Source organism: Pyxicephalus adspersus, chromosome 3 (assembly GCF_032062135.1).
Source record: "Pyxicephalus adspersus chromosome 3, UCB_Pads_2.0, whole genome shotgun sequence".
Lineage (NCBI taxonomy): Eukaryota > Metazoa > Chordata > Amphibia > Anura > Pyxicephalidae > Pyxicephalus > Pyxicephalus adspersus.
This window is the reverse complement of record NC_092860.1, coordinates 76,105,521-76,121,223: the sequence shown is the minus strand read 5'-3', so window position 1 is coordinate 76,121,223 and position 15,703 is coordinate 76,105,521. Positions and strand designations below refer to the sequence as shown.

The following is a 15,703-nucleotide window of genomic DNA, read 5'->3' as shown; positions in this document are numbered from 1 at the left end:
CTTTATTGAAGCAGCATATGACTGAGCTCAGGGGACTTTGTAAAACAGTATAGGTTGCTACTAAAATAAGTTGATTGTTGAGGCATGCGCAGATATGTGTACTTATAGCCTATACTTAAACACAGGTGACCAACATCCTACAAGTAAATAAATACTGTATCAACAACATGGGAGATAATATAACAAACTATGAAAACATTTTACCAGCCAAACATAGTGCACACAGAAGGGGTCTCATCATTAAAAAAAGGGACTAGGAGATATTTGGCATTGTCTCTTGATAATAACAATAATAAGAACCCTTGTGAACAGAAAGTAAACCACTTCCAATGTTCACCTACATATGCGAGTTAGAGGTAATATTTGTACCACTTTCCTTCTCAATAAAAACCCTTTATTACTGACATCAAAATGCTAACCACTAGCACCACTGCTAGACAGGGAATCTGCAATATCTCCAATTGTGACACTGGCCTGATTTTCTTAAGTCCATGACATTTTTAATCATCATTCTTTCTTATATTGTATCCATGTGGTTTTCCTATTGCCATGCTGCACTGTGGACGTATACATACATGCATACATATAAAAGCACACATGGCATTAACAAAAATCTTTTTTTCTCCGTTTGGAAGTAGGAAAACTACCCTTGGCGGCACATAAAAGTGGACACCGAGCTAGAACAGTTTTTAGGAGACAATGATACCAAAATCAGACAGTGGATGTAGAAAGAGGCAGAGCTTTTAAGACCAAAGGGTAAGCTTAAGTTACCATGGGTGATTCTACAAAATGTCATAAGAATAAAAACAGCCAATATTGGGCCAATTTAAAAATTGATGTAGTTGCTTGAACCCATCATGGTTTTACTGTGCTTTATACACTGCTTCTTGCCTTATTCATCATCATGGACTTTATTTTGGTACTGCCATATCCTGGTACACGTATCCTATATTGGAAGGGACATGCGTGTAAATGGAGATTTTAGGTATATAATACATTTCATATTTTTAGTCAATAATATAGGCCAATCCCACTAAAATTACATTGCTCTAAATATATAAAATAAATATTACAATAAAATGCATACCACAAAAAAAGTGAATGCAGGAAAATGTAAATATACCCAGATAAATATCCATGTACGGATATGTCCACACGACTAGAGACATCTAAAGATGTTCAAATCCTATGGCAGGGAATATCAATGGTTAAGAGTCAAGGGTTGTCCAGGTTTTCTTTTCACCTGGAAACTCCAGCACCCAACAATACCACAATACTCCCTATGAAATAGGATTCTGACAGCAAACAGCCTGAGGGAGCTTTGACAGGAGGCTCCCCTTAGGGAAACCTTCTCAGCAAAGCCTAGTTTTGTAAGCATGGCTACAGTTTAATTTGTTCACCTAACATATGACTTCTACCTTATATTAGATGCTTTTGGTTACTTAGTAGACTGGACTTTATTATAAAAAGAGAATAAGAAACGAATTGGCAATGTACCGATTGATAATTTGACAATTCATGTGTCTAGATCTCATACTTTCAAATAACAGTTTGTAACCCTTTCTCTGTTTTATTCTTGGTGGAAAAGGCATTGTGACCTTTAGCTTAAATGTACTCTAAATTATTACCAGTTTTCTTTACCATTTTTTCCCCCCAAAGACCTACATTCTGATCCCATTTCTGCTTTAAGCGTTTTTTCATACTCCTGGTGGGGAAAGGCACATTGCTCACATCATGAAAATGTTGTCCACATGTCCTAAGTCCTTGTACCCTGTGTATGATGCACCTGTACATATTTGCATTGAGCTTCTGCTGGTTACTTTTGTTCGTACACACTCCTGTAGCCTTGGCCAAGAGGTGGTGGCTATGCTCTAGGATTACCAAAGAAAAAAGAAGATTTCAAGAGTTATTAGATTCCCTGCCCCAAAAGGCACAATGGGCCAACTTTTACCTTTTTCATACTTTTCAGTAATATGGGGATACTCGATTCTCTTTTGAATGACAGCAAAGCCAATCCTATATTCTACTTTATCCAATATTAGGAAAGCTTGGCTATTGCGTCTCACAACAAAATCATCAGCATATTAAAGTGTCTACACTAAGTATGTGGCCTGCGTTAGTATGGCTTTAAAAAATACTTGTGCAAGTGCAGAATAACTGAGGTAAAACGGCAAAGCATCTGCGAGAATATATATATATATATATATATATATATGATTTTAGATAGATAGATAGAATACAAAGATTTGCTGAAAGAGACATTGCTATTATTCCTTGTAAATCATATTTGCTGTAATTGCATGCTTCAGTGTTCCAGAGAATCATTGACTATTGGCTATTCTGGATTAGTCCTATGTGTACAAGTTCATTTTTTCACAGTATCTAGGATTGTAACCAGTCCTTTCACTGTTGAAATTATTACTCTCAATGCATATGAAAACTGTAATATTAATGATTAGATTTTTTCAAGCATGTGTCACAAACTTTTGGTAAGCTGAGTGTTATAGATAACTCCATGACATTTATGACTTGTTGCCTCAGGGAAAAGCATCTGTAAATGATATATTTTCAGCACAGATCTTCCATCTACCAATGTCCTTGCAGCCCACGGAGAAAGTAAAATAGTGTGGGAAACCTTTAGGAAAACAGTGAGTTTTATACAGTAGCCTCAGGGCTTTCTGTGTATATGAGTACGCAAGTCCTGACTGTCACTAGGATAATGCTGAAGGGAGATAGGCAATGTATTAGACTTCATGAGCTCTATCTCCTTTTGATTCCAGCAAGGAGTGATTTCCTCGTCATCAAATTAATGCACACAGAAAATAGGGATGCTGCAGGCCATGATGCGTGAAACACATTTTCTTCTAGTCCAGCATCCAATACAATTTAATCCTTTTTTTTATCTTTTTTTTTCCCCCAGGCACAAAGGCAAATGAAGGATCAGAAGTGAAACCGTATAAACTTTTGAGTAATTCTATTTTTGTATTAATTTGTGGAAGAATGTTCTATTACGAAATTATAACTGTGCAAAATACACAACTTAAATTTAAAATTGATACTGGAAGTAACATTTAGTAAGTAAAATGCTGAGGTCAGAACAATTTAGCAAAGTACACACAGGATGTAGGACATTTACCAAAATTTGATACACAGCACAGATGCATGACTTATGCGAGATAAGAATTTGCAATCTGCTGATAAATTAAACCTCAAAACATTTACCAAGCACTGCTCAAACGTGTCTTGCTGACTAATATTCCATATGGTACCAAACAGGAAAGCCTACTGTACAGTGACGTAATCACTAAACACATTTGGGTTTCCTTTCTAAACAACCTGCCAAACCCATTTCAGTTCTCTGCAAAGAAATTCATCACTATGACAGACAACTTTATCTCACAAGATTACACAATATAACACGAGATTGGTGTGAATATACATGTGCAGAGCTAATAAATTCCAAACCAAATAATAATATACCGGTAATTACTAAAACCAGATATCGTCATGTTTGAGAGTAAGGAAATATGGGATTTTTCAGTTAACACTCAATAGTCATATGATGAAAAACAATACAATGCCACATGCATAAATATCCACTATTATTTATTGTACATGTCCTGGTATACAAATGTCAGTCATTTACAACTCACACCAAATTTGCACGGAAGTTTGGTTTTCCTGTTGGAGAGTTTTTTTATTTTTTTCTCAACTTCCTGATTATACAAAAGCAGTCTTTACACCACACACATATTTACATTCAAGCATTAATCTTCATATTAAATTTATGCAGGGCAAAATGCAGAATGTGAAAAAATGTAAACAATATAAATAAAAACCTAAAGCTAAACTCTGGACAGATATATTAAGGTAAAATTAAAGTCCCACTTCAAACTTTTGTTTATGCACAGCTCAGCGTTGATTGCCAGGGAGACCCGTCAATCCCATCTTCCCTTGCTCATGTCGGGAATTAATGAACCTCTACGTACCTACACAGGAGTTACATCATAGCCTAAGCCAAACAAGATAACCAAAGATCATCTTTGGGAAGTACAGAAGTATGATGGTCCTGCTATGGAACTGGAAGAGTAGCATAATCATGGGTTTAGTTCTTGAAAGTCATCAATCTGAATGTAAGCATTCTGTAATGGCCTGTATAGGTGCATTCCTGAGAAGGGAAAAAAGTGGCTTTTATTGTGACATTCCTTCTTATGCGAGTCTAAGAAATGGTGAGTACGCTGATCTCATAATATTACCCTTACCAAGGAGACCTGGGAAATGTAAGTATGGTTTCCAGATTTATTATGTGGGTGGTATCCCTGCTATACCAAACAGGTTTTACTTTTTTAACTTCCACTTCGTTCCATGTAAACATTTTAATGTTTTGTTTTCAGGTCTAACCAGAGCAAAAAACTTTAAATAGGCTCAATAAACTGCATTATAGAGTTTCATTTTCCCAACTTGGCAAAAGTTTATCTAGGGCTACACACAGCAAAAGCACTTTAGACTCAAAGATTGTCTAGAGAGAGGCATTGATGCATATAAATCAGTGCCTAATGTTCTTACAGCAAAAATAAATAAATAAAAATAATTAGAACCTTCTCAGCAAATCAGATAAGCTGCAAAAAACTGTAGGGGTATTTCATTCAAGCAGCCTCCATTCATATAGCATATACACAGTATGAATATAGTGATGAATGATAACTGAACACTTTACTAATGCGTTGCGGCTGATTATTTCACACACAGCTCTCTAGGTGGGTGGAAAATAGCGTGGAAATTAAAAGATACCATGCACACGAACAAAACTATTTTTTTATGCTTGAAATATAAACCATTGATTACACCACACATTTCCGTAAATATGGATGGTATTTTCTACAGAAGTGTAAGCAGAAAAGACAGGTAATTTGCACTAAGAGTCAGGGAGGGCGTTTCTGAACGAGTTATAGTTTAAAAATATAACAAATACAAAAACTACAAATGCAGAGTTTTCCTCGTAAGGTGTTATTATTTATTGTACAGTGTATGGCAAAACTTGCTTGGAATTTGAAATGGGGTGACTGGAAGGCACCAGTTTTTAAAGCAAACCTAAACTCAGAATTTTTATTTTTCATAAAAGGGTAAACAACCCTTTTTATTTAAAAAAAAAAAAAAATTTACTTTAAAGTGCAACACCCTTTTTAAAAAAAAAAAAAAAAAAAGGTGCAGAACCTCCACTCACTGCGAAGATCAAGACAGAATAGGAGCGCAAAGCCTCCTGGGATACCTATGTCACACATCCCGGGAGGCTCCTTCTGCGCATGCCCTGATGTCGGAGCCCTTTTAACAATCTATGTCACCCAGTCTTGCACCTGGAAAAAGGGAGAGGAAGATGTCAGCGCTCGGCACACTGGACTTAAGACGGATACCAGGACAATGCAGAACCCAATTAAAGAAACCTCCCAACGGATAGACGGATCTGCAGGATTAAAGCTAAGTATTTTTGTTTTGGGTTTACTTCCGCTTTAGGAGTGTAATGCTGTGCACTTTTGAAACCTATTGTCCCTTGCTTGTCTCGATCGATGCAGGCAGCCAGGCTGGTGAAAGAAGGGGTCAGAAGTACTTACCTGTACTTTAAAAACAGTAGATTAACACAGGGACAGTAGATACCTGTTTTGTAAGAATTGTGACCTAGGAATTCTGGGAGAAACAACCATAACCAATCATTTTTCTATTCAGTTTTGGATGGTGGGGCAGTGGGTTACACCCCCTGTAAAGATTTATGACAGTTTAGGACCCTATTAGGGAGATTTACTACTCAAATAAAACAAATGGCCACAGAGATAGAAAATGAAAGTAAATCCAAAAGTTTAGCTTTGTCCTCAAAACAAGGTGCACATACAAATCCGCCAAAAATCTAAAAATAAAAGTTGCTTTTTTGGGAGATTTGTAATAACTTCCTGTTATGTTTTGCGCTTAAGCATTACCTAACATTTAAGATATGTTCTCTGTTATTCCTAATTAAAACTAAGTAGCCAAAGACATGGTGAGCCCACCAAAAAAACTGAGGGTACAGTTAAGTGCTCCTTTTATGTTAGGCTCTACAGCTACTACATTTGGTCACCATATATTCCTGTCATTGTATCTACCTGATTCCTTCTGCTATAACAAGAACTCCTGATGTTCCTTCCACTTTAATAATTCAATTCATCAGCCATTTCACCCCAATAATCTAAATCCCAAAAAAAACAACCCTTTAAAAAAAGTACAGACAAAGCTAACAAAACACAGACTTGCTGATTCTACCTAAATGGCACTGCCCTAGAGATATTGCAGGTCTAGGTTTCCAGCCTTTATGTTAAGATACCAGCTATAATTACAAGATATATATTTTCAGGACAGAAAAAAACTGCAGGATTGCTTTTATATACAATACTATACAATAATACTATACAATCTTGGCTCAGTGATGCTTTCATCTCCAGAGCTCATGACATTTATAAAAAGGAAAAAAGGATTTACTTTTTGATGACAGATGCAGATGATTCCCCATTAGAACAAATGCAGTGACAATTATGAATTAGTAATGTGATTACAAAACAAGGCAAACAAGAAGAACTAGAAAAGAAATGTTATATCGACACACATTTTCACACTGTTTTAAAGGTTTTAGGAATATACTATACATGTAATTTATTTGGTGTACCTTGCATATAAAAGAGTATTGTTAATTTCACAATGCGGGACTAATATAAAAAAAACACAAGTTTCGCTTAAAGCAAGATAATTCATATTGCATAACCACGCAATGTATCAACCCTTTTTTCTTTAAGGCAAGAATGAAAAAAGTGTTCCTTATCCAGAAATCGTGATGAAGCAAAATTATACATAGAGATAAGTGAACTCAACTGGAATATATCAGCACTGTGAAATGATCTTTTACAGATCAATGGGAAACTCTAACATTTCATTACTCAAATGATAAGCCAGCCATATAAACTAGAAGGATACCAGACTGGGTATGAGCCAACTAGAGTAAGCATGCGCAAACTGCCCATGCTTGCATGTTCATGTCTATGTAGGGATGGAGAATGATTTTAAGTGTAGATGCTTAAAAAAAAAAACTAAACTAAACTTTCGTTACCCTGTTTAAAACAAAAACATACATGTACTTGTGAGCTGAAACTTAGGTTTAAATACATATCATTAGGATTAAAAACAGTTATTTATGGTCAAATTGATGCAGTTCTGAAATCATAATTCCTCTAGTAATAAAATGGTTAAAAAGTGACCATGAGAAATGTACACTGCTCCAAAAAACTTGTGGGAAAGTCAGTTTCTATGATACCCTTGAAAAGAACACAGAACTCTGCTTTCTGTGTAGTTGGCAACTGCATCACAGCAGAGCAAAGCTATATCCCTGAGCTATAAAATGCAAGTAACTCACATGGGATGGCATAAAGGCAGCACTGAACTACATATTCAAAAACCTAGAGGATAAAATACATGTATACTAATGGCTATATTTGGGGGCTCACTGTGGAAGCCTACTTAGAAGGCCAGTTGAGGTCACAAACTCAGGCTGCTTGTTACAGTTTCTACATCTTCTAGAGGAAATCCGCCCATCTTCTCCTAGACCCCTCTAAAACCTTTTTTAAATTTGACTGCAAAAGCTTGGTAAGGAAGTTGAAATGGGGATCGATCATGTCTAGCTCTTTCATCTCAATAGTGAAATATAGGGGGCCGATTACATCTGAAGTGAATTCAAAAGCCAGCTGAGCGTAACAACACATTTTTTGATAATTGATCAAACATGGAACAATCTGACATACTGGTAAATATTGAAAGTACACACATTCTATGTATGAATATTTATTGAATGAGGAATTTATTAAATGAGGAATTCTGATTACTTTCTAGCGGTGAAATGCAATCTGTAGGGTAAAACATCAAACACTCATTTATCGTTTTCTGGGTTTTTCAACCGATAAAGGCAAAGAATTATTAAACTGATCAGTCTAGCAAAAATATGGCTGTGAAGCTGTTTGTACATACCGGGCCTTACAAATTTTCAGTAAATGCATCAAATCATTTTGTCTGATTGATGAGAACCAATTTAAAAGGTGAAATTCATGTTCAGCTAAGATGCCTGAAGCAAAGGGATAACCATAGTGAAAGAAATGATTGGTGCAGGACTTCAGAAAATGTAATAGTTGAATAAGGGGAATAAAGATAAATTCAACCATTATTTCCCCTTCAATTTAATGAAATAAGAAAGGCAACTCAATCTTTCAGTTGCTCCAGTGGTGAGAATTTTCAACTGAAGTCAATTTGTGAAATCTTTATTGTAATGTCCTGTGGTGGTTGTAAAGGTTTTTTGCTAGGAAGCCCCTACTACACATTATGCAGAAGTGGGGGATTCACAGATACAAATAAAAGCTTTAAAATTGTTATTTCTAGGCAGACAAAGCCCTTTACTGCATTTTTTAGGACCCAATCATCTAGTAAACGAGGAAAAACAGCCAGCTTAAATTTGTATCAGCTTACCTGTATACAGTATAGTAAGAAAAAAAAAACATTCAGGTATAACGGCAAATACTTTTGAGTTTTCCTTGACTGCTTTTATGCAAATACAGCCTTCATTTTCCCCATCCCAGTGCACTATTTGTGTCTACAAAAGACTATCCAAGGTTTCAGAGCAACCAGGGAGCTTTGACAAAAACACAAAGTAATGTATGAGATTGTGACGGTACCCTTCTAAAATACAAACCAACTTCAAAAGCACATTTTCCCCTCTGCCAATACCAATGGAAATGCCACAGCTATTTAGGAAACACAGTAAAGTTCTGTAAAAAATTTGTGTAAAGTGCAAAGTGCAACTGAACTTGATCTTAAGTACCTGCCGTTTATTAAGTAAACTAAATATCCATCTATTAATTATTTCATCCATTTGCTAGCAACTTTTCCTTAACTCAAAGCCACATACTGTGTAATGTTTACTTTCAGCATTGTAAAAAGCCACACTAAAGCAGATTGGTAAAGATAATTCAGCTCCAGGGAGCATGAGCAGAACAACCACTGCCACATCTATAAGAATCATCAAGTTTGTCATAATAAGCAAACATGGCAGGTACTACGAGGGAACCTAGATGGCTCATTTCCACTAACCATTCCATAATGGCTGCTACCATCACTAATGTAGTATGAAACAGGGGGAAACTGTATTTACATAGATGAATCACACTGGGATGCAGGCAGTTAGGGTAACTACATTGGCAAAAAGGAACAGCTTTAGAAAACATATAGACAAATAAAGTATACATTTACAAATAAAAATCATTGTTTTACAAATTCAATAAATAAATAACTATACACCAAAGACAACATAACTGCATGTAGCACTGGAAGAAACAAGCAAGATGAGACTTGAATGTACTGCACAAGCAGGATGTCTCTGATGATGTCCTCACAATAACTGATGACTACTACACACTTAAGAGAAGAGTAACTAGCTGACTGCTTACATTTACTCTTTTTTATGGATTTTGATGAACATTTTTTAAAGGGCAACAAAAGTCGCTATATCTGTTATGAGAATAAACTGGTGATGCACATTGTAAAATAAGAAAGAAACTGGGATGTGGAGCTTTTAATATATCTAGGACTTTTAGGAGATGCTTTTAAAATTAAAAGTACAATAATAAAGCTGCATTACCTGTTTGTACTACATAATACAGTAAATGGCAGACATCTTTTTAAATGGAAAATATAACATTTTATTGCATCCTTTATTTATTATGTTCACATTTAATTATTAGAAGTGTCATCTTTTTATACAGTTTATGAAATTTTTAACAGCCATTCAGCTCTTTTCAGAACACCCAGTCACATAGATGAGTTGGAGGAGGAACAAATCCCTTCTTGCTTATCAGTTCATAACGCTCACTGTGAAGTATAATTTAGAGAGAGACAGCCCAAAAGGAACTAATGCTGCGTCTAACTAGAAGGCCCAAGAAGCTCCACAAATAGTTTGCACAGTAGCACACTGCATTTAATGTTTATTCGTGAAATTAACACCTTTACAGATGTATTGAGAAAGAAAACTTTAGTAATATTTTCCTTTTCTAGGACCAAAAAAAAATTATTTGATCTACATAAAGCAGCTAATAATGACCCAATAGGAGACAAAGAATGCATAGGTGTTCCCCAATGAGACAAGAAAATCTCTTACACAAATAGAGTATATATGAAAAGTTACTAGATGTTATGCATTACTTTTTTCTCAGCAATATGAAATAAAAATTCTATTTAGTATCAATGTCAATGTGGTTGGAGCTCACATGGCTTGTAATAGGCCACCGAGGCACCCAGTCCTGCACCATGGCGAAATTTTACTAAAACAGAGGTAAACAATGGTTGCCCATCCAGTTTTCTCTAGCCTTGCCATGCTTTTACAATAAGACAACAGATTAAATATGCTTTAGTAATGACAAAATTCATAATCAGAAGCGAGCTTTGGACAGGAAAGTAAAATGGAAAGTGTGAGCTGCAAGTATGTACTCAAAATAAAATCAAAGCCAATACAAAAAAACACCTGAAATACAACTGCTCTGAACTTTCCCTAAACTGTAGACATTTGTGCCAATATGATGCGTTACTTTTTCTGAAAAGAAGACACATCATACTGGAATTTTTTCAGTGGCTGTCTGGACAAATATGAATGTATATTTTCCAGTGTGAAAGTCAAGTTATACTTTTAAAGAAAATCAGTCAGCCTGTATCTGACATTATTTCTAATACTTTGAAACTTTAAGGCTTAGTCTACACGGACTGTTTCCCCAGCGTTTAACCTGAGGCTTTTAAAGCCCTTGTTTGAAGTCCCCATGCATTCCAATGGGCTAATCTACACCAGGACGTTTCCTTCAGGCACGTTTTTGAGCTTTATTTTAAACGTTGCTTGCAACGTTTAAAAAATTAAAACGCTGGTAAATCGCGGGAAAACGCGGGAAATCGCGGGAAAACGCGGGAAATCGCGGGAAAACGCGTCCATTGATTTTAATGGGAGCGTTTTCCTGCGTTTATGCATGCTAGAAATTGTCAATAAAAAAGCTTCCATTGATTTCAATGGAGGCTTTTACAAACGTTTTAACAATAGCCTGTGTCCTGTGTCACTATTCCATGTGTCATGCATGAATAATTACATGTACTATGCTGGTAAAAATTAACACCTATGCCTGGCACGTGTGAAGATTGTCTGCCATTGTGTTTGCTTTTGGTGCTTTTCACACCTGCAAATGATGTCATTCATTATCACTTGTGTAGTCATTGTCTTTAATTGTGCTTCACTTTGCACTCTTTTCACTCTATTCTGTGTATACTGTTACATTTGTCACTGTACTGTTGCATGATCACATTATCACATGTATGCAGGGATGTATGTACTTCCTGTACTTGCAGAAATCACTGCCCAGGGTTACAATTTGCATTTCTACCAAGTGCTAAAACGCTTGTAGAATCGCGGTAAAACGCGGTAAAACGCGGATAAACGCGGCATAGACGTTTTTCAGCTTTTTCCAGCATTTAAAAAAAGTTTTAAAACGTTGAAATAAGTGCATAAAAACGCTTATAAACTCAGTAGGAACGTTTACATGCCTTTTTACAAAACGTCCATGTAGACCCAGCCTAATCTTGAATTATTTTAAAAGTACACCTCTTCAGAAGTACTGTATGTTTAGTACACAGAACTGTTACAGAACTGTTAAATAACAATGGTCATCTTTTCAACATTACATGTAAGAAAGCTTTAGCAGAACCAAAGTTCCACTTTAAAATCTCTGGTCAGGCAGGGCTTTTTTTGCAGAAAAAGAAAGGCAATGTCCCTTCTGCAATAAGCATACTTACGTGCCCGATTACTCCCTGGAGCTGTCAAAATTGCTGAGCAGCACATGCAATGTTATTTGCCAGGATACCCAGCAATCCCGACTTCCTCTTCGGTTCCTGGAACTGAATGGACAGTTATGTCATTCCAGTCTGACAAATCAAGAGGTCCAAAGATTGCAAGAATGAAGAAAAGAAGGAAGAAGATGGCAGTGGTCTGCGAAAGAATGAAGACAGGCGAGTATAACAGAGTTTGGTTCTGCTTTAAAGCTTGTGATAAAATCCCTCAGCAGCCAAGACATGGAGTCAGCTATTGAGCTTCCATATGGGCCATACAGCCCGGCATTTCTTCTCTAAGAGGGTAAGAATACAGGTGAACAATTGCCCATGCACCTAAGAGGTAAGGCTGCAATTCAGATTCTCTCTAACACCCATCATTAACATATTCTCTTTCACTGTCCTTCACCAACTCTGCAGTCATTATAAAACTTGTAACAATACTAGTAAATGCAACAAAACTAGTAAGGCAAAGTGGTGAAAGGTGATATGGAGCAGTTTTATTACTGCATTTGTTTGATGTCGCATGAGAAAAGTCTCTATCAATACTGTAGAATATACAGTACTTAGACTCCCTGCTTATTGCACAATCACTGTGAAAGTGGGACAGAGGAACTTGCTTAGACTGAAACTTAGCAATAAACAGGAATAAGTATGCACAATTCCTGAGCAAGCCAAATTTTTCATTATTTGTAATATGAGAACATAAACAGAAACTATATTCAACCAAAAACACTAACTAGGGCTGGTGCTCTATCCCAGTAAAAAAAAAAAAAACTGGTGTATATATGTATTGCCTTGGAATTCACATAATGTTTGCTGGCCTGTTTAAAGGAAACTTTGCTCATCAAAGGCTGCTTCTGCTGATTTCCTTCTGAAAATAATGCTTGAATGAATGTCATCCTGATGTCATCTACCTTCAAAGCTTTCAGAGTTGCTGACCTGAAACAAGTATGGAGAACAAAAGTTCCAGCATCTCTTACTGTATGTTTGTTCAATGTTTCTGATTCACTGAGTACTAAGGCCAGTCAGAGCCAAGTAGATAGAACGTTCAATACAAAAGTATGAAATGGAAACTCATCTTTTTCTTAAAGCTGAACTCCAAGATGAACTCCAACCTTTTTTGCCCCATGGTAAATTCTTTTCTGCTGAGCCGCATTTCACAGAACAAGCCTTAAGCAGCGGTATCTTAAAAATACGACAACAATTATCATCAAGCCTCTCCTTCTGATCCACACTGTCCAACGGGCTGTTCCATTGATCCATCTACTGTCCATAATGTCCCTTCCAATGTTTCCCCCACTGATTCATGGGCAATCTAATAAACACTACATATGATGGGCATAATATGTCCTAACTTACTTTTCAGATGCAGCCAATGATGTCACCACAAAAGAAAGGAAGACTTTTCTCAAAAGGTAAGAAGTCATATTTAAAACATTTAGGCTTTAAAGGGATTTTTTTTAGAAGATATAGGGACACCAAGAACTGCAACACAAACATTACATGGGTTTGTTTCTCCAATGGCTGCCATGTGGTTCCAAGAATTCATAGATTCATTACCCAAGTCCCCTGCTCGCAGTACACTATCTGGATCTTGTTAGAAAATCAGGTGCCATATCAGCCAAGTAACAGGTTTATTTTACATTATTATTCATACCCCAAATGAAATAATAAAGATCCATGTACACCATTGCAACAATCAACACAGAATTTGTTTTAAACTGGGTGGGAAGAAATTGTAGGCTGGTGGCAGCCCTGTATTGTGACCCAACTCATTATTAACTACCCAAAAACAGCCGGGTGGCTACTGAAAAATGCCGGGTGGCGCACCCAGCTAAAATGGGCTGGGGAGAACACTGCTTTGCCCTATGCATTAATGTCTAGGTCACGCATTTGACTATTGGGAGGTAGGGAGCACGTTGTGTTCCTGAAAACGCCGCCTAGGTCAAAAGCAGCCTGGTACACCAAAGTGGTGTTAAGAAAGGAAACAAAAACTTAAAAGTTCTTCTTGCAAACATAACCAGTATGGATCAAAGAACAGGTTCCATGAAAGGAATCTGTGACTTTGCCCAATCCAAAGTGACAGAATCACTTGAAAGCCACCCGCCTGCACACACCAAATACCTACCTACAGCTTTATTACAGAATCCGAGCAGTGAGTCCAAAATCATATATATTTCACAATGGACAGTACCGGAAAATGCACAAAGACATTCTTCATCATACCCCGGAACCACCAGGCATTGCTAGGGACTCTTACAGGAGAGTGAGGCAAAAGTGAAGTAGGTTGAGTGGACCACCAAGAGAACCTGTAATTTTGTCGTACATAAGCAATGTGACAGATTCTCTTAAACAGAAGTGTCATTATTGTTTAATGATCACATTTACTTCAATAGTTAGGTGAATCTTGTGTGAATACATTAATCAATAAACATTTTACTTTCCCCTATAAAAAGTCCAATAGCTGAACAAGGCTAGGTGATGATTTACGAAGGTGTCAAGTCTACATTAAATTTACATAATTTCATACGAGATAAATCAACACGCTGGGATTGGTACTTACCAAAGGACGACAATATCCTGGCAATGTTTTCTAGACACTTACCCAGGGTGACAAACACACTATACATATCATTGCTTACCATCAGATTTGTTCGCCTTCACCTGTGACCCAGCTTTGGGTTGCATATAAAGCAAATCATAGCGCAGTTTTCTTTATACCTGACAAATACAGTAAACAGGCCAACACTACAGTATTGTGGTGTAAAATCTTACCTTCTGCCACAAGTTCCTCCACAGTCACTTGATGACGGCCAACGGTGAAACATCTGCCCACCGTCACCCCTCCACTGGCGAAATTTCCAGATGATCCTGCAGCCAAGGATCCAGCTCCACCGCCTCCGCCACTCTCTGACTTGGGCATTCGAGAAAACTTCTTCATGGTGTCTTCGCCTTGCTGTGCAGTTCCCAGGCACTCAGATGGCTCGCTTGGTACAGGTATGGCCAATGCCAGCAGCTGTCACACAAAGGGGCTGCTCATATGCAGCAATCAGACTGATGCACACCAAGACTCAATCACAGGCACTCCAAGGGGTGAGCAAGCAGGCATGCAGAGAATAAAGCAGAGAAAGACACAGGGCACCAAGCTGCATGCCATACACTGAACAATGCTCTCACACTAGTGCCACACACACAAGGGGCTGCAGCATGCATGACCTGCAGACAAGGCACAGCCCCATTATCACCACAGCCTGCTGGAAGCCTCTCCTATTGTCACTGGCGGACACTACTTGGACTTGTTGTTGTTGGCTTCTCGGGCTGTTAAAGTGCTGGAAACGGAAGAGGACAATCCGAAGTTCATCCATTCAGAGGCCAAAAACCACCTCCTCCTCCTCCCGCTGCTGCCAGCTCCTCCTCCTTCCCGCCCAGGAAACTGACAGCGGCGGAGGGTGGCGGTGTGTGTGCTGCCACAGCCCGGGCTCTGCATGTATGCGTGAAAGACATGCACAAAGAGCTGCTGCATGGGTGCGGGCATGGGGGTACACACGGGGCAGTCCCTGCCAGCCTGTCCTGTGCTGCAATCTCAGTGACCCCTTCTTATAAATCAGGGCTCTCAGGACCCCAAGGTCCTCAGGTTGTTAGGGGGTTCTCCTGCAGTGTACAAATCACTGTATTGTTCTCAATATCCATCAATATAACCATCTTACCTGCCTATTGTCAGCAGTCTTCCCATTGACTAGTGATGGGATAAAGCATTAGAGATGCTAGGAAATCAAATCAAATA

General features: G+C 37.7%; 1 protein-coding gene across 1 annotated transcript in view; it reads right to left on the bottom strand.

Moving 5' to 3' along the window:
* Window positions 1–15,300, bottom strand: part of BMP2K (BMP2 inducible kinase) — an 87,853-nt gene extending 72,553 nt beyond the window's left edge. Inside the window, exon 1 of the mRNA XM_072405291.1 lies at window positions 14,695–15,300. Coding sequence (XP_072261392.1) covers window positions 14,695–14,860 — 166 coding nt within the window. The 5' untranslated portion in view covers window positions 14,861–15,300. The remainder of the gene's footprint in view (window positions 1–14,694) is intronic.
* Between the last annotated feature and the right edge of the window lie 403 nt (window positions 15,301–15,703).